This window comes from Papio anubis, chromosome 20 (genome assembly GCF_008728515.1).
Source record: "Papio anubis isolate 15944 chromosome 20, Panubis1.0, whole genome shotgun sequence".
Classification (NCBI taxonomy): Eukaryota; Metazoa; Chordata; class Mammalia; order Primates; family Cercopithecidae; genus Papio; species Papio anubis.
In genome coordinates, this window is record NC_044995.1 from 33,840,752 (window position 1) to 33,866,628 (window position 25,877).

Here is a 25,877-nt window from a genome sequence, read left to right on the forward strand (position 1 = left end):
GGGGTGGAGTCCAGGTGAAGAGGGCGAGAACCACACCCCAGGGGAACAGGAGCTCCCCAGGGAGGTCCCACACCCTGAAGCCCCACCTACGCCTCGCCCCTGCACAGCCCCGCACTCCGCCAGCAGGGAGCGCACGCCCAGGTGCAAGGAGCTGGCACCTGGGCACACGCCTGGCCACACACCTGTGCAGAGCCGGTGGCAGGCCCTCCCGGCACAGGAATGGCGCGCCCCCAGCTGCCGCCACTTCTGCTTTTGGTGTTGGTGCTGCCACTGAAAGTTGATGACAGTAACACTAGCAGTACTCCCTACACAGGTAAGAGCTGGTAAAAGGGAGGCTCAGCTTCCAGAAAGCAGAAGGGTGGGGGTGGGGGACGCACAGCCCAGTCACACACCTGGCTTCTGGACCCCTCCCTCAGGCCACGCTGGTCCACCAGCGCTCCAGGGAAGGCTGGCCTTTCTCCCAGAAACAAACGGAGCAGCTGTGAGGACAGATGAGGCACCGCTGCTCCCAAGCCCTGGGGCTGTGAGCCCTGAACCGGCTGGAGGCTACAGACGGCCTCACACCTACTTTGAGGCTCCTTTTCAAATCTATTCCTTTGAGCCTATCCGCAAAGGGAGAATGGCGGAGACCTCAGGGCCGTGGGTGTTCCAGGGAACAGGGACTCACTTCCTGGTCGTCAAACATCTGTGGTTCCCATGAGAAGTTCTTCTGGGTGTCTGACTTAATTCCCTCTTGCTGTGCTATAAGACAGTGCCTAGGGTGGAGGGGAGGAGCCTTGAACTTCTTGCATTCCCTTTTTCTGCCCTTTACCTGCCACTGTGTTGTCACTCTCTCTGACTGGTGTCCTACCCCCCAGACCTGTAATAGCAGAGCAGAGGCCACCATGGCTGAAATGCTCATTGTAGGGAACGGTTTCATTCAGAAGGCACCACTTGTATTCCCATTTCACAGCTCAGGAAACTGAGGCTCAGTCCAGCTTGTCCCAGACTCAGGTTAGAACTGGTTGACTTGGCTCATGTGAGCCTCCCAATCTAGGAGTCTCTGGGAAAAGCAAACACCCAGCACAGTGCCTAGAAACAGCTTTATTTTTACCTTCTGGTCAACTCTTCAGCAGCTCACCAGTGCCTACTCAGTGCCAGGCACTCAGCAGGGCTTGTGTCCTCCAACTCTTCCTTTTTTAAGTCCACAGCTTTTCCTCAGTTCACTAAGCACTCAGCTCCCCAGAATTCTGACTTGGCTTGGGGTCCACTATGGCCTCTGAATCTTCTTCATTTCAGCAGAAACAGAGGACGAAGTTCCTTGAGGGGCCTTCTGCCCACCTCCCCAGTCACCTCAGGCCAGACCCTCTGCTATTCTGAGCCTCAGTTTCTCATCTGTCAAATGGGAATGAAGTCCAGCCCGAGTTCCATGCCTCTTCTAGACTCAGCTGTCATCCCCACAGGTCCTGGGGGGCTACATAGAGATCTGGGGAGGGCAGCATGTGGACCCAGCACCCTCTCAGGGCCAGTGTTGAGTGTTACTTCCGCATTTCTGCTGCCTGGGGTGAGTCAAGGAGGAAGCACCAAGTTTGGCCCAGAGCAGAGTGGATGGGTGGGGCAGAGAGTTCACGAATGAACTTGTACACACCTAAGAGGCCTAGATACCTGGAACTGGGTGCGAAGTCATTGTGGGAGGTGGCTCATGAACTATTTACCCGCCCTCGGCCTGGTCCCTGGACTCCATGCCTGGGATGGGATGGGAGCCAGGAAGTGGCTGGACTACCGTGCGGGAGGGTGGGTTTCAGAGACATGTTCCCAGTGCCTGTGTCTTTGTGTCTGCCATCAAAGTTGAGGTTAGCCTAGAGGTACCTGGGGGAAATTAGGGCTGATCCTCTCTGAGCTCATAGGTAGATCTTTATAGTTGAGTGTCATAGTACGCCCACTATGTTGCTATTCTACTGTGGTTTTTTTTTTTTTTTTTTTGAGACGGAGTCTTTTTTTTTTTTTTTGAGACGGAGTCTCGCTCTGCCGCCCAGGCTGGAGTGCAGTGGCCGGATCTCAGCTCACTGCAAGCTCCGCCTCCCGGGTTCACGCCATTCTCCTGCCTCAGCCTCCCAAGCAGCTGGGACTACAGGCGCTCGCCACCTCGCCCGGCTAGTTTTTTGTATTTTTTAGTAGAGACGGGGTTTCACCATGTTAGCCAGGATGGTCTCGATCTCCTGACCTCGTGATCCGCCCATCTCGGCCTCCCAAAGTGCTGGGATTACAGGCTTGAGCCACCGCGCCCGGCCTGAGACGGAGTCTTGCTCTGTCACCCAGGCTGGAGTGCAGTGGTGCCATCTCCGCTCACTGAAAGCTCTGCCTCCTGAGTTCACTCCATTCTCCTGCCTCAGCCTCCCGAGTAGCTGGGACTACAGGCGCCCGCCACCACGCCTGGCTAATTTTTTGTATTTTTAGTAGAGACGGGGTTTCACCGTGTTAGCCAGAATGGTCTCGATCTCCTGACCTCGTGATCTGCCCACCTTGGCCTCCCAAAGTGCTCGGATTACAGGTGTGAGCCACTGCACCCGGCCTTTTTTTTTTTTTTTAGAGATGGGGTCTTGCTCTGTTGCCCAGACTGGAGTTCAGTAGCATGATCATGGCTTACTGCAGCCTTGAACTCCTGGGCTCAAGCGATCCTCCTACTTCAACCTCCTGAGTAGCTGGGACTAGGCATGTACTACCATGCCTGGCTAATTTTTGTTTTATTTTTTTGTAGAGACAGGGTCTCGTTATGTCTCCCAGGCGGGAGTGTAGTGGTGCAATCATGGTGCACTACAGGCTTGAATTCCTGGGGTCAGGAGATCCTCCCGCCTCAGCCTCCCCAGTAGCTGGGAGCACCTGGCTTGTGTACACCCACTACGAACCTGACTGATGAACTGTCAGAGGCACCAACTCCACATGATTTCCATTTTACAGAAAAGAAAACTGAGTCCCAGAAAATGTAAAGGAGCTGCCCAGCGCTGCCTGGGATGCAGTCACTGCCCATATCCAAAGGGCTTCTAGAGATCTGAGCCAAGAGGAACGCTGATCTGCACTTGAACCCGGGCTGTGGGACTTCAGACAAGGAGCATGAATTTGAGGGGGAGCCTCAGTATCCCACTGAGCGCTCACATGGTGTCCTAAATCTTTCAGGTCTCCCTATGACCTGGGCAAATAAATGAATTAAAAATAAAAATAAAAAGACTGGGCACGATGGCTTATGCCTGTAATCCCAGCACTTTGGGAGGCCAAGGCAGGTGAATCACCTGAGTTCAGGAGTTCGAGACCAATCTGGCCAGCACAGTGAAACTAAAAATGCAAAAGTTAGCCAGGCGTGGAGGCTGAGGCAGGAGCATTGCTTGTACCCGGGAGGTGGAAGTTGCAGTGAGCCGAGATCGCGTCACTGCTCTCCAGTCTGGGTGACAGAGCGAGACTCCATCTCAAAAGAGAAAAAAGAAAAAAAGAGAGAGAGAGAGACTCGCTCTGTTGCCCAGGCTGGTCTCTAATTCCTGGGTTCAAGTGATGCTCTCACCTTGACATCTCAAAGTGCTGGAATTACAGGCGTGAGCCACCGCGCCTGGCTTCCAATGATGTTTTCCTTTTCAGGTACGACCTCAGAGAACAGTATGGAGACATCATCTCTCAGCTCTCTGACTTCTTCTCCCTTCACCCACAACACCCGCAGTTCAGGGGAACCCCCCAAAACCTACTCCAGCCCCCTGAGTTTGGAGACAGGCTCCATGACCCACCTCAGCCCCTCAAGTTCAGGGGCAACCCCTACCATCCAGCCTAGCCCCGGTCCCACAGAGTCAAGGATGATTCCCTCCTCCCCACAACCAGAGACAACCACGCACCCTAGTTCTGGTTCCCCCAATGCAGAGCTCACCCCCTCTTCCCATTCCACCCTCCCCAGTTCCGAATCCCTGACCTCGCACTGGAGCCCCACTTCCCACAGCCCCGGAACAGAGCCCTTGACCTCCACTGACCAGACCTTGGAGCCCCCTGGCCCAGGTAAGTATTAAGAGATTTGGGTGTTTGTAGGGAGGTGGCGGGTGTAACAGACTGCAGTTTGGGAACTGACCACTAGGGGGAGGTACAGCCCCGAGAATGCTTTAGGAAGGGCTTGCTATCTCTGCTCCATTGTCTAAAGCCCTTCATGCTCTGCGCATTTATTAAGTGCCTGGTGTATGTCGGGGCTGGGCACGCAGCGATGGGCAAAGAGAGAAACTAATACTTGCTGTGGTGGGGAGACAGGTTATACATTATGTATTTGGGCCTGGGCAAAATAGCAGGACTTTGTCTCCACAAAAAAATCTAAAAATGGCTGGGCGCGGTGGCTCACCCCCGTAATCCCAACACTTTGGGAGGCCAAGGAGAGTATATCACGAGATCAAGAGTTCAAGACCAGCCTGGCTTCGTGAAACCCTGTCTCTACTAAAACTACAAAAATTAGCCAGGCGCGGTGGCAGACGCCTGTAATCTCAGCCACTTGGGAGGTTGAGGCAGGAGAATCGCTTGAATTCAGGCGGCAGAGGTTGCAGTGAGCTGAAATCGCGCCACTGCACTCTAGCCTGGGCTGCAGAGCAAGACTCCGTCTCAATAAATACATAAATAAATATAAAAACAAACGAATAAACAAATGGCTTGGCGTGGTGCCTCACATCTGTAATCCCAGCACTTTGGGAGACCAAGGCGGGCAGATCACCTGAGGTCAGGATTTCAAGACCAGCCCAGCCAACATGGTGAAACCCCATTTCTACTAAAAATACAAAAATTAGCCAGGCATGGTGGTGGGTGCCTGTAATCCAGGCTACTTGGGAGGCTGAGGCAGGAAAATTGTTTGAACCCAGGAAATAGAGGTTGGAGTGAGCCAACATTGCACCACTGCACTCCATCCTGGGAGACAGAGCAAGACTCCGTCTTGGAGGGAAAAAAACAAAAACAAAAAACAAACTCCATCTCAAAAATAAATAAATAAATAAATAAATAAAATTTAAAAATTAGGCTGGGCTCAGTGGCTCACACGTGTAATCCCAGCACTTTGGGACGCCGAGGCGGATGGATCACCTGAGTCAATGAGTTCAAGACCAGCCTGGGCAACATGGCAAAACCTCATCTCTACTAAATATACAAAAATTAGCTGGATGGTAGTCTCAGCTCCTGGGAGGCTGAGGTAGGAGGATCACTAGATCCTGGGAGATGGAGGTTGCAGTACGCTGAGATAACGCCACTGCACTCTAGCCTGTGTGACAGAGCAAGACCCTGTCTCAATTAAAAAAAAAAAAAAATGGGTCAGGCATGGTGGTGCATGCCTGTAATCCTTGCTACTCGGGAGGCTGAGGTGGGAGTATCGCTTGAGCCCAGGAGATCGAGGCTACAGTGAGCTGTGATCGCACTACTGCACTCTAACCTGGGTGACAGAGTGAGACCCTGTCTCTAAAATAAATGATTAAAAAGTGGCAGCCTCAACTGGAAAGGGAAGAGAGTTCAGCTTCTTGAGAACAGATTTAAAAGGCTCTGGGCCCTGGTAGGTGTCTTAGGCTTGGGGGCAATAGGGCCCAGGGCTGACTCTGAGCTCCTTCCCGCAGCTCCAGGTGACACTGGGCCCCCTGAGTTACACAGGAACCCGGGTGTGGTGGTGGTCGTGTGTTTGCTGGTGTCTCTTTTGCTCATCGGGTCTGTGGTCACGGCTGTGAGGTTCTGTCACCGGGATGAGTCCACATTTGAGAAGCTGGACGAGGTGTCCATGGTAAGGTAGGGGCTGGGCTGGGGGCTCAGCCCTGGGGCCAAGGTAGGGTTGGGGGAGCTGCCCTCCCAAGCAGGACCAGCCTGGGCTGCAGAGCCTGTTGGTGTCTGAATGCCTCCCTGTGTGTTCCTTCCTCAGGGATCCATGAATGACAGATTGTCCTTTGCCCACCACCTCCAGGAGTGAGCCCTGAGGAGCCAACAGAGATGCGGGCGTGGATGGGGCTGGGGTGCCTGGGGAGGAGCAGAACCTGAGGAAATAAACCCCCTACCATTCATCCAAGGCCTCCTGAGTTATGGATTCGTGTGACAAACATTAGCTGAGCACCTACTATGTGCTGGGCTCTGTGCTGGAGTCACAGTGGGGACCATGTCTTTACTCTCAGGGGAGCCACAGACTCAAGGCAGGGACAGATAAGAATCAGGAGATCACTTGGCTGGGCGTGGTGGTTCACACCTGTATCCCAGCACTTTGGGAGGCTGAGGCGGGCAGATATCCTGACCTCAGGAGTTTGAGACCAGCCTGGCTAACATGGTGAAACTCTGTCTCTACTAAAAATACAAAAATTAGCTGAGTATGGTGGCAGGTGCCTGTAATCCCAGCTACTCAGGAGGCTGAGGCAGAGAATCGCTTCAACCCCAGGAGGCAGAGGTTGCAGTGAGCCGAGATCACCCCACTGCACTCCAGCCTGGGCAACAGAGCAAGACTCCATCTAAAAAAATAAAAAGAAGAAGAATCAGGAGATCACATGAGATCTTTGCAGGTGGCACGGAAGGCCATGGAGTCACAGACTGAGACTGTGGCCAAACCACAAGGGCTGCGGTGGCCAAACCACAAGGGTTGTGGTGTCCAGGTTTCCTGAGAAGGTAGGGAGGCCTCTTTGAGGAGGTAACTTTTTTTTTTTTCTTCGAGATAGGATCTTGCTCTGTTGCCCAGGCTGGAGTGCAATGGTGCAATCTCGGCTTACTGCAGCCTCAACCTCCCAGGTTCAAGTGATCCTCCTGCCTCAGCCTCCTGAGTAGCTGGGACTACAGGGGGACAGTATGCCTGGCTAATTTAAAAAAAAAAAAAAAAAGCCGGGCGCGGTGGCTCAAGCCTGTAATCCCAGCACTTTGGGAGGCCGAGATGGGCGGATCACGAGGTCGGGAGATTGAGACCATCCTGGCTAACACGGTGAAACCCCGTCTCTACTAAAAAAAAAAAATACAAAAAACTAGCCGGGCGAGGTGGCGGGCGCCTGTAGTCCCAGCTACTCGGGAGGCTGAGGCAGGAGAATGGCGTGAACCCGGGAGGCGGAGCTTGCAGTGAACCGAGATCCGGCCACTGCACTCCAGCCTGGGCCACAGAGCGAGACTCCGTCTCAAAAAAAAAAAAAAAAAAAAAAAATTGGGGCCGGGTGTGGTGGCTTATGCCTGTAATCCTGGTACTTTGGAAGGCCAAGGTAGGTGGATCATTTGAGGTCAGGAGTTCAAGACCAGCCTGGCCAACATGGTGAAACCCCATCTTTACTAAAAATACAAAAATTGCCTGGTGTGGTGGTGGGCGCCTGTAATCCTACCTACTAGGGAGGATGAGGCAGAATTGCTTGAGCCTGGGAGGCAGAGGTTGCGGTGAGCCGAGATTGCACCGCTGCACTCCAGTCGAGGCAACAGAGTAAGACTCTGTCTCAAAACAAACAAACAAAACTTGGAAGCTGGGCATGGTGGCTTACCACTGTAATCCCAGTACTTTGAGAAGCTGAGGTGGGCAAATTGCTTGACCTTGGTAGTTTGAGATCAGATGGGGCAATGTGGCAGAACTCGATCTCTTTCTCTTTTTTTCTTTCTTTCTTTTTTTTTGGGGGGCGAAGTCTCCCTCTGTCGCCCAGGTTGGAGTGCAGTGGCGCGATCTCGGCTCACTGCAAGCTCCGCCTCCCGGGTTCACGTCATTCTCCTGCCTCAGCCTCCCGAGTAGCTGGGACTACAGGCGCCCGCCAGCGCGCCAGGCTAATTTTTTATACTTTTAGTAGAGACGGGGTTTCACCATGTTAGCCAGGATTGTCTCGATCTCCTGACCTTGTGATCCGCCCACCTCGGCCTCCCAAAGTGCTGGGATTACAGGCGTGAGCCACCGCGCCCCCACCTTTTTAGTTTTTTTTTTTTTTTTGAGATGGAGTCTCGCTGTCTCACCCAGGCTGGAGTGCAATGGCGCGATCTCAGCTCACTGCAAGCTCCGCCTCCTGGGTTCACGCCATTTTCCTGCCTCAGCTTCCCAAGAAGCTGGGACTACAGGCGCCTGTCACCACACCCAGCTAATTTTTTTGTATTTTTAGTAGAGACGGGGTTTCACCGTGTTCGCCAGGATGGTCTCGATCTCCTGACCTCGTGATCCGCCTGCCTCGGCCTCCCAAAGTGCTGTGATTACAGGCGTGAGCCACCGCGCCCGGCCTCTTTTTTCTTTTTGAGACAGTTTCCCTCTCATCACCTAGGGCTGGAGGCAGTAGTGCACTTGGCTCACTGTAGCCTCTCTGACTCCTGTCTGCTTCATTCTTTTTTTTTTTTTTTTTTGAGATCGAGTCTCGGCTTGTCGCTTCAGGCTGGAGTACAGGATGCTAACTGGCTCACTGCAGCTCCACCTCCCACCATGCTATATTCCCTGCCTCAGCCCTCCCCGAGGCTGGGATCACAGCCTGCCACCACTCTGGCTAATTCTTGTATTTTTTTAGTAGAGACGGGGTTTCACTGTGGTCTCGATCTCCTGACCTCGTGATCTGCCCGTCTCGGCCTCCCAAAGTGCTGGGATTACAGGCGTGGGCCACCATGCCCGGCCTTTTTTTCTTTCTTTTTTTTAATGAGACGGATTCTCACTCTTGTTGCCCACGCTGGAGTGCAGTGGCGCGATCTCGGCTCACTGCAACCTCTGCCTCCCAGGTTCAAACGGTTCTTCTGCCTCAGCCTCCCAAGTAGCTGGGATTACAGGCGCCTGCCACCACACCCAGCTAATTTTTTTGTATTTTTAGTAGAAACGCGGTTTCACCATGTTGGTCAGGCTGGTCTCAAACTCCAGACCTCAGGTGACCCACCCACCTTGGCCTCCCAAAGTGCTGGGATTACAGGCATGAGCCACAGCGCCTGGCCCCAAGTCATTCTTGTGCCTCAGCCTCCTGAGTAGCTGGGACTACAGGTATGCGCCACCATGCCCAGTTAATTTTTGTATTTTTACTGTATTAGCCAGGCTAATATGGTAACGTGGTCTTGAACTCTTGGCCTCAAGTGATTCACCCATCTCAGCCTCCCAAAGTGTTGGGATTACAGGCGTGAGCCACTGTGCCCACGCCCTGTCCAGACTTTTTCATCAGAAGGGGGACACGGAGGCTCAGTGCTGGGTGTCAGTTGTGTGCCTTGTCCTGGGAGGTGCCCCCAAGCCGTCTCCCCGACTCCAGCCTGGAGCTGCCCCCGAAATGGACATTCAGAGAGGCCACGGGGTCCAGGTCACCCAGCACAGAGGGGCAAACGCTGGCTTGAGGCTGGGTCATGCTTTGATATCTTTGGAGGGGAGACGCTGTCCGGGCCTCCTGGGCAGCTGGCGATGCTGGGGAAACATTAACTCACAGCAGCTCTGGAGGCCAACAGTCCCACACATCAGCCCCTTTCCCCTGGCCACAGCCCCCTCCCACCTCCTACCTCACCCATCACCCTCCTGGGGGCCCCATTTCTAGCTGCATCTGCAGCCCCAACAGTTTGTGGATAGGGGGTCAACCAGAGAGGGTCTTTGGTCTGCCTCGGGCGGCACAATGCAGTGGGCAGCTTTCGTGGAGCCCCCAAGCTCCCTAGGCTACACTCCATGGGCTCTGCTTGGAAGCACATATACTAGACCCTAAGTTGATAAAATCCCCCCATTCCCAGAGCTGCTGGTCCCCTACCACCGTCTTCCTTTGCGCACCCCCCGCCATCATATGCAAACACATGAGCAATTAAACTTAACACCTCTCAGGCGGGGCTCACACCTGTAATCCTAGCACTTTGGGAGGCTGAGGCGGGTAGATCACAAAGTCAGGAGTTCGAGACCAGCCTGACCAATATGGTGAAACTCCATCTCTACTAAAAAAAAAAGAAAATACAAAAATTAGCTGGGCGTGGTGGCAGGCACCTGTAATCTCAGCTACTCAGGAGGCTGAGGCAGGAGAATCGCATGAACCTGGGGGGCAGAGCTTGCAGTCAGCCAAGATCATGCCACTACACTCCAGCCTGGGTGACAGAGTGAGACTCTGTCTCAAAATAAATAAATAAATAAACTTAACACCTCTCACCCAGCCTCCTTACTCCTACGCCTCCCTTCCCTCCTTTCCCACCCCCTTCCTCTGCCCTCCCCCACCCCTCCCCCTCCACACCCGGTCACCCTCTTGGCCACTCTCTCTTGCCCCCTCAGGCCCTCTTGGACACTCTGCCCTCCACCCACTGGGAGCCTCACCCAAGGAAAGTGTGTGGGTTATGTCCTGGCCTGGTGCCCAGACAGTTAAGGGGCTCCGCTGAGTGGGTGTTGGGGGAGCCTTGGACCTCCCTCTTGGCCAGGTCAGTTTCTCCTCTCCTTCCCTCACTCCCCGGGAGGTCATGGGACCCAGCAGTGGTGGTGAGTGCCAGACCTACCCGGGCCTTGTGTAGCAAGCTTACGTGAGCTTGAGGGGTTCTCAGGAGAGGGGCCGGGGTCTCGTAATCCCCCTGAAGCCATCAAAGCCGCTCTGGGAGTTGAATGTGTCTCCCATGGGTCTGGGGCCAGGAGACCTTGTTTCGCCGGTCCTGATGCCCCCACCCAGGCTGCTGAACCTGGACGGGTGTGGGGAGGGGCTTTGGGTACCTGGCTGCTGTCCCTGGATAGGGATCACTGCAAGGTCCGGGGGGGTTCCTCACGCTGGTGCCTGTGGTGTGGTCCATGCCGCCTTGATTTAATGTCCTTGGGATTCAAGGGAGGGTGCAGAGAGTGTGGGAGGGAGCTCCTATCTAGGGGAGCTAGACTAGGGAATGTCCCACAGGGCCGTACCTGGGCTCCCAGGGGTCTGGAGGTCTCACAACCATCTCCGCAGGGCCAGAGACGCCGGCAGCATGAGGCACAGTGGGACAGCACTCTCCTTCCTGCTGAGCAAGGTGAGTAGTGGGTAGGGGTGGCCCAGGCCATGGGGGAGGAGATCCCACTACTCAGAAACACCCAGAGCTGGCCAAGCGCGGTGGCTCACGCCTGCAATCCTAGCACTTTGGGAGACTGAGGCAGGCAGATAACTTGAGGTCAGGAGTTCAAGACCAACCTGACCAACATGGAGAAACCCCATCTCTACTAGACACACAGAAAGATTAGCCGGGCATGGTGGCTCATGCCTGTAGTCCAGCTACTGGGAGGCTGAGGCCGGAGAATCGCTTGAACCTGGGAGGCGGAGGTTGCAGTGAGCCAAGATCGTGCCACTGCACTCCAGCCTGGGAGACAGAGCAAGACTCTGTCCCATGCCCCCACCCCACCAAAAAAGGAAAGATGTAGAGCTGCTTGGGGACCAACTCACAGGGGCCCACTGAAGCCCAGAGAGGCCACCAGGGAATTGGGGACCTGATCCAAGTGTCCAGCCCAGCGCTGTGGCCACTGCTTTTGGGAGCAGGAGACCCCTTGTGCCTAGACACAAGGTTTTGATTCACCCAAGAAAAGGGGACCTGGCTACCCCCAGGCCAGGGCAGCGGGTTATGAGGCCACAACTTCGGATCACGGCCAATGCCCCTATTCTGGGAAACTGAGCCAAGAGGAAAACCCTGCAGGGGCTGGATTCAAATTCCAGGTCTGTCACCTGAGTGGCTGGTAACCTCTCTAGGACTCAGTGGTTTCTGTTGTTGTTGTTTTGTTTTGTTTTTTAGACAGGGTCTCACTCTGTTGCCCAGGCTGGAGTGCAGTGATGTGATCTCTGCTCTCTGCAACCTCCGCTTCCCGGGTTTAAGTGATTCTCCTCCCTCAGCTTCCTGAGTAGCTGGAGTTACAGGCACAAGTCTCCATGCCCAGCTGATTTTTGTAGTTTTAGTAGAGACGGGTTTCTCCATGTTGGCCGGGCTGGTCTTGAACCCCTGACCTTAAGTGATCCACCCACCTCGGCCTCCCAAAGTGCTGGGATTACAGGCATGGGCCACCACACCTGGCCAGAACTCAGCACTTTTTTGTGTTAAAAAACTGGGCTAGGCCGGGCGCAGTGGCTCAAGCCTGTAATCCCAGCACTTTGGGAGGCCGAGGCGGGTGGATCACGAGGTCAGGAGATCGAGACTATCCTGGCTAACATGGTGAAACCCCGTCTCTACTAAAAATACAAAAAAACTAGCCGGGCGTGGTGGCGGGCGCCTGTAGTCTCAGCTACTTGGGAGGCTGAGGCGGGAGAATGGCATGAACCCGGGAGGCGGAGCTTGCAGTGAGCCGAGATCACGCCACTGCACTCCAGCCTGGGAGCACAGCGAGACTCCGTCTCAAAAAAAAAAAAAACAAAAAAAAAAAAAAACAAAAAAAACTGGGCTAACATTGTGTGGAATGAGGGTGCTCAGGGTGAGCCTCAGGTAGGGCAGGCATATGCCTTAATGTTTATTTATCCACACTCCAGCCATCTGCAGAAGAGGAGAGGAAAAGGGTAGTCTGGGCGCGGTGGCTCACACCTGTAATCTCAGTGCTTTGGGAGGCTGAGGCAGGCGGATCATTTGAGCCCAGGAGTTCAAGACCATCCTAGGTAACATAGTAAGCCCGTATCGCTACAAAAAAAAAGAAAAAAAAAGAAAGAAAAAAAAGTAGCCACGCATGATGGTGTATGCCTGAGGTCCCAGTTACTTGGGAGGCTGAGGTAGGAGGACTGTTTGAGCATGGGAGGTCGAGGCTGCAGTGAACTGTGATCATGCCACTGCACTCCAGCCTGGGAGACTAAATGAGATCCTGTCTCAAAAACAAACAAACAAACAAACAAAAAAAGGCCAGACGGAGTGGCTCATGCCTGTAATCCCGGCACTTTGGGAGGCCAAGGCAGGCGGATTGCCAGATTGCTTGAGGTCGGGAGTTTGAGACCAGCCTGGCCAACATAGCGAAACCCCATCTCTACTAAAAGTACAAAACTTAGCCAGGTGTGGTAGCAGGTGCCTGCAATCCCAGCTACTCAGGAGGCTGAGGCAGGAGAATTGCTTGAACCTGGGAGGCAGAGAAAGCGACAGGCCCCAAAATGACAGGGCTCATGAGACAGATGTCAAGCCAAGAAAAAAGAGAAAATGTGGGGGTGGGTGAGGGCTCATGAGACTGCCCAGGCTGGGCAGGAAGGACTTCTCTGGGGAGTTGACATTTTAGCTGAAGAATGGATAAAAGCAAGCAACCAGCCATTTCAAGAACTGGGGGAAGGATGTTCCTGGCAGAGGGCACAGCACGTGCAAAGGCCCTGAGGCAGGTTTAAGGAACTGTGAAGGAGGCTGGTGGGTGAGGCACGGTGAGCCAAGGGAAATGGAGGGAGGTGAGAGTTGGTGGTGGGCAGGGGCCAGGACACACTAGGTCCTGGGGGTTGAGCGAAGGGGGTGTGGATTTTGTTCTAGGGGTGCTAGGAGCTACAGGAGGGTTGGGAACAGGCAAGGGACAGATTTAGGGTGTTTCTTAGAGGAGGGACTTGAGATCAAGGCCAGGGGCAGCATGCTGTGGAGTCCCGCTGATAGTGGAGCTCTAGGCCATGCGCCGTGGCTCACGCTTGTAATCCCAGCACTTTGGAAGGCTGAGGCGGGTGGATCATCTGAGATCAAGAGTTCAAGACCAGCCTGGCCAACATGGTGAAACCCCATCTCTACTAAAAATACAAAAATTAGCCTGGCGTGGTGGCGGGTGCCTGTAATCCCAGCTACTTGGGAGGCTGAGGCAGGAGGATCACTTGAACCCGGGAGGCAGAGGTTGCAGTGAACCAAGATCACGTCACTACACTCCAGCCTGATGACAGAATAAGACTGTCTCAAAAAAAAGAAAAGAAAAGAAACTAGCTGGGCATGGTGGCAGGTGCCTGTAATCCCACCTACTCAGGAGGCTGAGGCAGTAGAATCGTTTGAACCTGGGAGGTGAAGTTTGCAGTGAGCTGAAATTGCGCCACTGCACTCCAGCCTGGGCGACAGAGCGAGACTCCGTCTCAAAAAATAATGATAATAATCAATAAATAAAGTAAGGACCTTCCGATGGCCTCTCCCACACTCAGCTCACAGCATCAGTCATTTCGCCTGCACATGGCACCCGCTGTGTGCCAGGCCCCATGCTGAGTGTGTAGGACACAGAACTGAAGTGACAGGTCCCGAAATGACAGGGCTCATGAGGCAAGAAAAGAAGAAAATGTGGGGGTGGGTGAGCGCTCATGAGACTGCTGGAGCTGGGCAGGAGGGCCTTCTCCGGGGAGTTGACATTTTAGCTGAAGTATGAATAAGAACAAGCAGTTAGCCATTTCAACCGCGGGGGGAAGGGTGTTCCTGGCAGATGGCGCAGCACGTGCAAAGGCCCCGGGGCAGGTTTAAGAAACAGCAAAGAAGCCAGGCACAGCGGCTCACACATGGAATCCCAGCACTTTGGGAGGCTGAGGTGGGTGGATCACCTGAGGACAGCAGTTAGAGACCAGCCTCGCCAACATGGAGAAACGCTCTCTCTACTAAAAATACAAAAAATAAGCTGGGTGTTGTGACAGGCACCTGTAATCCTAGCTACTTGGGAGGCCGAAGCAGGAGAATTGGTTGAACCCAGGAGGTGGAGGTTGCAGTGAGCCAAGATTGTGCCCCTGCACTCCAGCCTGGGCAACAAAGCTAGACTCTGTCTCAAACAAACAAAAAAAAAAACACCAACAACAGGCTGGGCGCGGTGGCTTATGCCTGTAATCCCAACACTTTGGGAGGCCGAGGCAGGTGGATCATGAGGTCAAGAGATCGAGACCATCTTGGCCAACATGGTGAAACCCTGTCTCTACTACAAATACAAAAAATTAGCAGTGCATGGTGGCGCATGCCTGCAGTCCCAGCTACTGGGGAGGCTGAGGCAGGAAGGTCACCTGAACTTGGGAGGCAGAGGTTGCATTGAGCCAATATCGTGCCACTGCACTCCAGCCTGGGCAACAGAGCGAGACTCCATCTCAACAGAAAAATAAAAAGAAAAAAAAAAGCTGGTCACTCTGGCTCATGCCTGTAATCCCAGCAGTGTGGGAGGCTGGGCAGGTGGATCACCTGAGGTCGTGAGTTTGAGACCAGCCCGACCAACATGGAGAAACCCCATCTCTACTAACAATACAAAATTACCTGGGTGTGGTAGTGCATGACTGTAATCCCAGCTATTCGGGAGGCTGAGGCAGGAGGATCGCTTGAATCCGGGAGGTGGAGGTTGTGGTGAGCCAAGATTGCATCATTGTACTCCAGGCTGGGTGACAAGAGCGAAACTCTGTCTCAAAAAACAAAACAAAACAAACAAACAAAAAACCAAAATAACAACGATAAAAAACAACAAAAGGGAGCGCTCAGCTGGGTGTGGTGGCGCCTGCCTATAATCTCAGAACTTTGGGAGGCTGAGGTGGGAGGCTTGCTTGAGCCCAGGGGGCCGAGGCTGCAGTGAGCTGTGACTGCGCCACTGCACTCCAGCGTGGGTGACAGAGTGAGACTTTGTCTCAAAAATAAAAAATGAGGCCCGGCGCGGTGGTTCAAGCCTGTAATCCCAGCACTTTGGGAGGCCGAAACAGGCGGATCACGAGGTCAGGAGATCGAGACCATCCTGGCTAACACGGTGAAACCCCGTCTCTACTAAAAAATACAAAAAAACTAGCTGGGCGAGGTGGTGGGCGCCTGTAGTCCTGGCTACTCGGGAGTCTGAGGCAGGAGAATGGCGTGAACCCGGGAGGCGAAGCTTGCAGTGAGCTGAGATCCGGCCACTGCACTCCAGCCTGGGTGACAGAGCGAGACTCTGTGTCAAAAATAAATAAATAAATAAATAAAAATAAAAATAAAAAATAAAAAAATAAAAAATGAAAAATCAGGAATGGCAGGTTGATGTGTGCTGCAGCCGAGACCAGAGGACAACCCCCTATTCCCCATCCCTGGTTCCTGGGAGACCCATCCTTACCCCCACCCCACTCCAGATGGGGGAGGGATAGCCAGCTGGGTCCCAGGAATCAGGGCTCTCGGGAGCAGCCCCGCATCTCACCAACAGCCAGATGCTGGCAACTGCCCCCAGACCTGTTAGGTCTGTTTCACCTTCAAATGAGCCAGGTCCCCCATAATTCCAGATCCAAACATTCAGCTGCCTCCACTGGCTCCCTCTGGGACTCGTGATGCTCCAGCGAAATTGGAACCCACCCACAGCCTGGTGCTTTCCCCTGAATTTTCCCCATGCAAGTAATGGCAGCCCCATTCCCCAGGTAACTGTGTGACTCCTGGCTTTCTGAAAAACAAATAATCATGCTTAATAATCACCAGTCACGGCTGGGTGTGGTGGCTCACGCCTGTAATCCTAGCACTTTGGGAGGCCTAGGTGGGTGGATCACCTGATGTCAGGAGTTTGAGACCAGCCTGGCTAACATGGCAAAATCCCATCTCTACTGAAAGTACAAAAATTAATTGGGCATGGTGGTGGGCGCCTGTAATCCCAGCTACTTGGGAGACTGAGGCGGGAGAATTGCTTGAAAATGAGAGGCAGAGGTTGCAGTGAGATTGCGCCATTACTCTCCAGCCTGGACGACAACAGCGAAACTCTGTCTCAAAAAAAAAAAATCACCAGACACCCTTGAATCTTCTGTTTCTCACACCCTGTGACTATGACCTGTCCTTCAGCCCCCAAAACATATCTCAGATCCACTCACAGGCCCCGCTCTGGTCCATATCTCACCTGGACACTGTTCTAGCCTCTGCCCCAGGGACAGGCCCTGCTCCCCAAGTCGGCCACAGGAGGTTTCCTATAATCCCCAAGTAAATCACATTTTCAATGTGATTTAAAAAGCCTCAACATTCTCCCAGAATCAAATCCCAAGTCCTCACCCAGCCCCTGAAGCAACGAACTTCCCTCCACTCTGGCCCTTGGCTCTCAGCTGCCATTCTTTTTTTTTTTTTTTTTTTTTTTTGAGATGAAAGTCTTGCTCTGTGGCCCAGGCTGGAGTGCAGCGGTGCAATCTTGGCTCACTGTAACCTCTACCTCCCTGATTCAAGCAATTCCCCTGCATCAGCCTCCCGAGTAGCTGGGATTACAGCCCTCAGGCAATCCACACCTGCCTACATTGCCTCCCAAGTAGATGACTGGGATTACAGATGTGAGCCACTGGGCCTGGCTCTTTTTTTTTGTTTGTTTGTTTTTGAGATGGAGTCTCCCTTTGTCGCCCAGGCTGGAGTGCAATGGTGCAGTCTCGGCTCACTGTAGCCTCCGCCTCCCAGTCTTAAACAATTATCTTGCCTCAGCCTCCCGAGTAGCTGGGCTTACAGGCACGCAACACCATACCCAGGTAATTTTTGTATTTTTGTAGAGACAGGGGTTTCACCATGTTGGCCAGGCTGGTCTCGAACTCCTGACCTCAGGCAATCCACCCGCCTCAGCCTCCCAAAGTGCTGGGATTACAGGCGTGAGCCACTGCACCTGGCTTACCAACTCCTGTTCCTTAAACCTACCAACTTTTTGCCACTTCCGGGCCTTCGCAAGTGCTGTTCCTTCTGCCTGTTATTCTTTTTTTTTTTTTTTGAGATGGAGTCTGGCTCTGTCGCCCAGGCTGGAGTGCAGTGGCCGGATCTCAGCTCACTGCAAGCTCCGCCTCCCAGGTTTACGCCATTCTCCTGCCTCAGCCTCCCGAGTAGCTGGGACCACAGGCGCCCGCCACCTCGCCCGGCTAGTTTTTTTGTGTTTTTTAGTAGAGACGGGGTTTCACCGTGTTCGCCAGGATGGTCTCGATCTCCTGGCCTCGTGATCCGCCCGTCTCGGCCTCCCAAAGTGCTGGGATTACAGGCTTGAGCCACCGTGCCCGGCCTCTGCCTGTTATTCTTTTCCCCTAACTTTCTCCTGGCCGGCTCATTCTCCTCTTTCAGGTCTTGCCTCAAAGTCACCTGCTCAGAAAATTCCCTAACTCATGCCAGCAACATGATCCACTCCCTCATTCCCAGGCCCTTGTCCAGTTTTCTTTTCTTTCTAACACGAGGTGAATTATTTTTTTACATTTGTTCAATGAATACATGAACAAATAGAAATGTGTGCAGGGAGTTCTCCCATCTGGAACCTTGTTTTCCCAGCAGGAAAATGGGCAGACAAGCTCGGCTTCCATGGCTCGAGCCTGGAATCCCAGCACGTTGGGAGGCTGAGGCTTGTGGATCACTTGAGCCCAGGGTTTCAAGACCAGCCTGGGCAGCATAGTGAGATCCTGTCTCTACAAAAAATACAAAAATTACCTGAGAGTTGTGGTGTGTGCCTGTAGTCTCAGTTACTTGGGAGGCTGAGGTTGGAGGATCCTTGAGCTTGGGAGGTCGAAGCTGCAGTGAGTTAAGACTGCACCACTGCATACTCCAGCCTGGGTGACAGAGAAAGACCCTGTCTTGGCTGGGCGCGGTGGCTCACGCCTGTAATCCCAGCACTTTGGGAGGCCGAGGCGGGCGGATCATGAGGTTAGGAGATCGAGACCATCGTGGCTAACACAGTGAAACCATGTCTCTACTAAAAATACAAAAAAATTAGCTGGGTGTGGTGGCGGGCGCCTGTAGTCCCAGCTACTCGGGAGGCTGAGGCAGGAGAATGGTGTGAACTCGGGAGGAGGAGCTTACAGTGAGCTGAGATTGCGCCACTGCCCTCCAGCCTGGGAGACACAGAGACTCCATCTCAAGATAGAAAGAAAGAAAGAGCCGGGCGCGGTGGCTCAAGCCTGTAATCCCAGCACTTTGGGAGGCCGAGACGGGCGGATCACGAGGTCAGGAGATCGAGACCATCCTGGCTAACAAGGTGAAACCCCGTCTCTACTAAAAAATACAAAACTAGCCGGGCTGGCGGGCGCCTTCTCAGGTCCCAGCATCAGCTGGGAGGCAGGAGAATGGCGTGAACCCGGGAGGGAGCTTGCAGTGAGCTGAGATCCCGCCACCGTGACTCCAGCCTGGGCGAGAGCCAGACTCAGTCTCAAAAAAAAAAAAAAAAAAAAAAAAAAAAAGAAAGAAAGAAAAGAAAGAAAAGAAAGAAAGAGAGAAAGAGAGAAAGAGAGAAAGGAAGGAACGGGAAGGAAGGAAGGAAGGAAGGAGAGAGAAAAGAAAATGAGCAGCTGACATCTCAGGGGCCTCCCATCTGGGAGGTGCTCACTGTTCCCTCACACTCCACCCTCTTCCTTCCCGACACACCCTCCCAGCTACCAGGGACTCTCCCGAGGGAGACCTCTTATAGAGCACTTACATTTCTGCCTTCAAATTCAGGTGCCCCTGGGAGAGGGTGGGGACGAATTGTGCTCAGATGTGGGGACCAGTCCTAGAAGGATGAGGTCTGAGCGGGGCTCAAGCCCCCAGCTGTGTGACTCCCAGCAAGCAGGTCATTTTCTCTCCAAGCTTTGATGTCTTCCTCCGCAACACAAGAGTCAGAGGATCCCCTACTCATAGGCAAGGAAATGAGTTATGCTGCATCCCCTACACACACAGAAGTTCAAGTTCAACTCACATCCATTCTCCTCACCCTCTTCCTCCCACCCCGCTTTGCCCTGGCTCTGGTCCTGATTAGTGGCATGGACTTGGACCTCAGTTTCCCCATTTTTTTTGAGACCTAGTCTTGCTCCGTCACCAGGCTGGAGTGCAGTGGTATGATCTGGGCTCACTGCAACCTCTACCTCCCGGTTTCAAGCAATTCTCCTGTCTCAGCCTCCCGAACAGCTGGGACTACAGGTGCGCACCACCAGCCCAGCTAATTTTTGTATTTTCAGTAGAGATGGGGTTTCAGCATGTTGGCTGGTCTCGATCTCTTGACCTTGTGATCCACCCACTTCAGCCTCCCAAAGTGCTGAAGTTCTGGGATTATAGGTGTGAACCACCGTGCCCAGCCCCATTTTTTTTTTTTTTTTTTTTGACAGAGTTTCCCTCTGTAACCCAGGCTGAAGAGCAGTGGCGCAATCATAGCTCACTGCAGTCTCAACCTCCTGGGCTCAAGCGATCCTCCTGCTTCAGCCTCCTTGGGAGCTGGAACTACAGGCACATGTACCACTACACCTGGCTAATTTTTAAAATGTTTTGTAGGGACAGGGTGCCCAGGCTGGTTTTTGAACTCACTTTTGGCCTCAGCCTCACAAAGTGCTGGGACTATAGGCATTAGCCACCACGTCTGGCAGTTTCCCAGCTTTTTAATTTTTATTTTTACTTTTTTATTTTTTGAGATGGGGACTACGTGCCTGTGGTCCCAGCTACTCGGGAGGCTGAGGCAGGAGAATCACTTGAACCCAGTAGGCAGAGGTTGCAGTGAGTGGAGACCACATCATTGCACTCCAGCCTGAGTGCTGTTGCCCAGATCTGGTGCCCAGATCGTTCCACTGCAACCTCCACCTCCTGGGTTCAAACAATTCTTCCTCAGCCTCCCAAGTAGCTGGGATTACAGGTGCAAAGTGCCATGCTCGGCTAATTTTTGTATTTTTAGTAGAGACAGGGTTTTGCCATTTTGGTCAGGCTGGTCTTGAACTCCTGACCTTAAGCGATCCGCCTGCCTCAGCCTCCCAAAGTGCTGGGATTACAGGCGTGAGCCACCGCGCCTGGCCAGTTTCCCAGTTTTAATGCTCAGTCTGGTGGTGGAGATAGGCTCATTGGTGAGGCTCAGGAGTACAGCAGGGGAAGGCTGGGCCATCTCTTTGAACCCCAACTCTCCCATCTCCACATTTGTCTTCTCTGATTCCCTTACCCCAAAGCTGTGAGTTCCAGTTTCATGCCCCATTCTGGGGTCAGCACCGCGGACAGCACACAGCCTGTGTCTGGCTCACGTGGGTCCCATTGTTCTATCATCAACACCTCTGAGGTATCATACCCCTTTCATCTCCATTTCCCAGATGCTCAAACTGAGGCCCCCCCTTGCCCTAGACCACGTGGCCTGGATTGAACCCAGATTTGTTGCGCTGAAGAGCTCACTCCCAAAGCAACTGTTCAGCCTGATTCTGCCTGTTCTTAAAATGTATCCAGCATTTATCCAGAGCCTGCTGGGAAACAGCATCTCATTTAATTTCTCATTCAGTCCTTCCTTCAAGGAACTCGGCACTGAAGCTCAGAATTGCGTTTATTTATGAATTGCAACCCTGGGCTCTAGTTACTTAACCTCTGAGCCTTCATTTCCTCTTTCGTTAAATGGAAATAATGGTGCTAAATGGCTTCATTATGCCTTCATGAGCCCATCCGCGTACTATTGGAACCGCATTTATATAGAGTGATTGTGCAGAAAATGTTAGCCATTAGTACTATCGTTATTATTCATTTGCTTATTTACTGCATGTTTTACTGCTTTACTTTTTTTTTTTTTTTGAGACAGAGTCTTGCTCTGTCACCCAGGCTGGAGTGAATGGTGTGGTCTCCGCTCACTGCAACCTCTACCTCCTGGGTTCAAGTGATTCTCCTGCCTCAGCCTCCTGAGTAGCTGGGACTACAGGTACGTGCCACCACACTCAGCTAATTTTCATATTTTTAGTAGAGACAGGGTTTCACTATGTTGGCCAGGCTAGTCTCGAACTCCTGACCTCATGATCCACCTGCCTTGGCCTCCCAAACTGTTGGGATTACAGGCATGAGCCACCGTGCCCAGCCTTACTTTTATATTTTAATAAATAATATAGTGGGATCTCAAATGTAAGAAAAAAATAAATGATATAATATCATTATGGTGCATAGCATTATAATAAATAACATTATATAGCATATAATATGTTATAAAAATAAACATTATTTTATTTATTTTTATTTTTAGAGACAGGGTCTCAGCTGGGCACAGTGGCTTATGCCTGTAATCCCCACACTTTGGGAGTCCGAGGTGGGCAGATCACTTGAGGTCAGGAGTTCAAGACCAGCCTGGCCAACATGGTGAAAACCCCTCTCTACTAAAAATACAAAAAAATTAGCCAGGCCTGGTGGCAGGCACCTGTAATCCCAGCTACTCAGGAGGCTGATGTAGGAGAATCACTTGAACCCGGGAAGTGGAGGTTGCAGTAAGGCAAGATTTTTCCAGTGCACTCCAATGTGGTTGACAGAGTGAGACTCCATCTCAAAGAAAAAGAGAGAGAGAGAGAGAGAGAGAGATACAGGGTCTCACTCTGCCACCCAAACTAAAGTACAGTGGCATGATCTTGTCTCACTACAGCCTTGCCCTTCTGGGCTGAAGCAGCCCTCCCACCTCAGCCTCCTGAGTAGCTGAGGTTACAGGCGCACACTACAATGCCTGGCTAATCTTGTTTATTTTTTGTAGAGATAGGGTCTCAATATGTTACTCAGGCTTGTCGAGGACTCCTGGGGTCAAACGACCCTTTCAAAGTATTGGGATTACGGGCGTGAGCCACCATGCCCTACTGAGCATGCTATTATTAGTTAATAAATAAATATTTCTGCAATGTCCACTGTGGACCAGGCCCTTTTTTTTTTTTTTTTTGAGACGGAGTCTCACTCTGTCACCCAGGCTGGAGTGCAGTGTCCCGATCTCGGCTCACTACAATTTCCACCTCCCGGATTCATGTCATTCTCCTGCGCCCGCCACCACGCCCGGCTAATGTTTTTGTATTTTTAGTAGAGATGGCGTTTCACCGTGTTAGCCAGGATGGTCTCAATCTCCTGACCTCGTGATCTACCTGCCTTGGCCTCCCAAAGTGCTGAGATTACAGGCGTGAGCCACCGCGCCCAGCTGGACCAGGCACTATTTATTTATTTATATCTTTTATTTTTATTTTTATTTATTTATTTAGTGTTTTGAGATGGAGTTTCGCTCTTGTTGCCCAGACTGGAGTGCAATGGCATGATCTCGACTCACCGCAACCTCTGCCTCTGAGGTTCAAGCTATTCTCCTGCCTCAGCCTCCCTAGTAGCTGGGATTGTTTTTTTTTTTTTTTTTTTTTTTTGAGGCGGAGTCTCGCTCTGTCACCCAGGCTGGAGTGCAGTGGCCAGATCTCGGCTCACTGCAAGCTCCGCCTCCCGGATTTACGCCATTCTCCTGCCTCAGCCTCCAGAGTAGCTGGGACTGCAGGCGCCCGCCACCTCGCCCGGCTAGTTTTTTGTATTTTTTAGTAGAGACGGGGTTTCACCGTGTTAGCCAGGATGGTCTCGATCTCCTGACCTCGTGATCCGCCCGTCTCGGCCTCCCAAAGTAGCTGGGATTATAGGCATGTGCCAGCACGCCTAGCCAATTTTGTATTTTTAGTAAAGACAGTATTTCTCCATGTTGGTCAGGCTGGTCTAGAACTCCCAACCTCAGGTGATCCACCCGCCTCGGCCTCCCAAAGTGCTGGGATTACATGTGTGAGCCACCACGCCTGGCTTATTTTTTTATATTTGAGATGGAATTTCGCTCTTGTTGCCCAGGCTGGAGTGCAATGGCACAGTCTGTGCTCCGCCTCCCAGGTTCAAACGATTCCTCTGCTTCAGCCTCTTGAGTAGCTCGAATTACAGGCATGCACCACCACGCCCAGCTAACGTATTTTTCGTAGAGGTGGAGTTTCTCCATGTTGGTCAAGCTGGTCTCAAACTCCTGAACTCAGGTGATCTACCTGCCTTGGCCTTCCAAAGTGCTGGGATTACAGGCATGAGCCACAGCACCTGGCCTGGACTAGGCACTATTTATATACCCCCACGTTTGAGATCCCTACTTCACGGATGAGGAAACTGAGACTCAGAGACGTAAGTTCCCTCAGGAGAGTGGGATTGAGACACAGCTCTCTAGGCCAGTCCAGGTGTCTGGGTGAGGGCATTTCAGGGTCCTAGAGAGGTCCCGTGACCAAGAACTTGCTCACGTCTTTCTGGTTTCTTCCAGTGGATCTGGGAGTTGGTGGATTCTGGCTTGGCCCCTTTGAGCCTCCCTTGGTGGTGGTATCATCCGGAGAGGCTTCTCGGGGACCCCATTGCTGCCATCACTGCCGAGTCGCCTTGTGCCACCTGGAGAAGTCGAGCCCAATACCCATGTGGTGTTCACCACCGAGGCTCAAGGGACAGAGAAAAGACAGAGTGGTCCCAGGTAGGTGAGAAGGCTGATGGGGATTAAAGGGGCCGGCCCCAGGAGAGGAAGAGCAGTTCATCCATCTGAACCCTTCTTGACCTCATCCAGAAAGCATTTATAAAGTTAGCACCCACTGTGTGCCAGGCCCTGTACTGGGCACACAGTAGGCACACAGCCATGCACAAGGAGGTGCCCATAGGCTGATGGTAGAGACAGATCATACCAGAGACAGGACAAAGTAATCATGCCGTGATGGAGAAGACCAGAGGAGCGCAGAGGAGGCTCCTGACCCCGCATGGAGGGGGCTCAGGGAGGACTACCTGGAGGAAGAGGCATTTAAACTTAGCCTGAGGGCCTGGGTGTGGTGGCTGATGCCTGTAATCCCAGCACTTTGGGAGGCCGAGGCCGGTCTATCACTTGAGATCAGGAGTTCGAGACCAGCCTGGCCAACATGGTGAACCCCTGTCTCTCCTAAAAATACAAAAATTAGTTGTGGTGCACACCTGTAGTCCCAGCTACTCAGGAGCAGAATTGTTTGAACCCGAGAGGTGGAGGTTGCAGTGAGCCAAGATTGCACCACTGCACTCCAGCCTGGGTGACAGAGCAAGACACCATCTTAAAAAAATAAAAACAGACTGGGCGTGGTGACTCACACCTGTAATGCCAGCACTTTGGGAGGCCGAGGCGAGTGGATCGTGAAGTCAGGAGATCGAGACCATCCTCGCTAACATGGTGAAACCCCGTTTCTACTAAAAATACAAAAAAATTAGCCAGGTATGATGGCGGGTGCCTGTAGTCCCAGCTACTCGGGATACTGAGACAGGAGAATGGCATGAACCAGGGAGGCGGAGCTTGCAATGAGCCGAGATCGCACCACTGCACTCCAGCCTGGGCAGCCGAGCAAGACTCTGTCGTCTCAAAACAAACAAAACAAAACAAAACAAACAAACAAACAAAAAACAGTAAAACAAATCCTTAGCCTGAGGGATGAAGAGAAGTCAACCAGTGGGAGTGCAGGGAAGGGCATTCCAAGCAGAAGTAAAGCCTCAGACTCAAGAGGATCAGGTGTGTGAGGAGCTGAAAACAGATCAGTGTGGCTGGAGGGTGGGAGGGGAGGCCCAGGAAGTGGGCAGGAGCTGAAACCACACACAAGACCTCATGGGGTACCCTGGAGAGTAAGAGGTGTGTTTTCCAGAGAGACAGTTGGTCAATATTGGCATTTAAAAAATTCCCTGTGGTTGCTGTTGGGGAACATTGACTGTCAGGGATAGGAGCGGAAGGAGACCAAGGAGACTAGGAAGGAGCCTTGGGCAGGAGATACTGGTGCTTGGACCAGGGTGGGAGCCATGGGCTGGAGAGAAGTGAGGAGATTTGGATGACATTTATAAAGTAGACACACCACCAGGGCTGGGTGCGGTGGCTCACGCCTGTAATCCCAGCACTTTTGGAGGCCGAGGCGGGTGGATTTCCTGAGGTCAGGAGCTCGAGACCAGCCTGGACAACATGGTGAAACTGCGTCTCTACTAAAAATACAAAAATTAGCTGGGTGTGGTCGCGGGTGCTTGTAATCCCAGCTACTTGGGAGACTGAGGCAGGATAATCACTTGAACCTGGGAGGCAGAGGTTGCAGTGAGCCGAGATTGCACCATCGCACTCCAGCCTGGGCAACACAGACTCTGTGTCAAACAAACAAACCAACTAGACACACCAGTTGTTGGTGGATGCTAGCAGGAGCTGGGGAGAGGCGGCACTGGTATGCACAGCTCCTGGTCTCAGACTCTTTATATCTGGCATCACTTTTAGTCCTCGCAATGATGCTGAGAGTCGGAGACACCATTATTATCCCTCTTTTCCAGAATATTAAAAAAAAAAAAAAAAGGCTTTGGGTGGGGAAGTGACAGAGCCAGCCAGTGACCATGTACCTCACCAGTGAGCCAAGTTGTCTCCCACAGTCAGTTCTTGGGGGTGGTGTAGGGGTGGAGAACAGGGACTGAACCAC

The 25,877-nt window shown here is 52.6% G+C and overlaps 1 protein-coding gene across 1 annotated transcript; it reads left to right on the plus strand.

The window, feature by feature from the left end:
* The first annotated feature begins 122 nt into the window (after window positions 1-122).
* LOC103879982 (leucine-rich repeat extensin-like protein 5) lies at window positions 123-6,023 on the plus strand. Its single transcript, XM_009193872.4, has 4 exons — window positions 123-313; window positions 3,607-4,011; window positions 5,589-5,749; window positions 5,885-6,023. The coding sequence occupies exons 1-4, from the start codon at window positions 220-222 to the stop codon at window positions 5,930-5,932; spliced, it is 708 nt and encodes a 235-aa protein (XP_009192136.2). The 5' UTR covers window positions 123-219; the 3' UTR covers window positions 5,933-6,023.
* Window positions 6,024-25,877: the final 19,854 nt, after the last annotated feature.

Coding starts and splice junctions, on each gene's coding strand:
- LOC103879982 (XM_009193872.4), top strand. CDS start 220: ATGGCGCGCCCCCAGCTGCCGCCACTTCTGCTTTTGGTGTTGGTGCTG. Junction 4,012..5,588: donor CTTGGAGCCCCCTGGCCCAG/GTAAGTATTAAG, acceptor TCCTTCCCGCAG/CTCCAGGTGACACTGGGCCC. Junction 5,750..5,884: donor AGCTGGACGAGGTGTCCATG/GTAAGGTAGGGG, acceptor TTCCTTCCTCAG/GGATCCATGAATGACAGATT.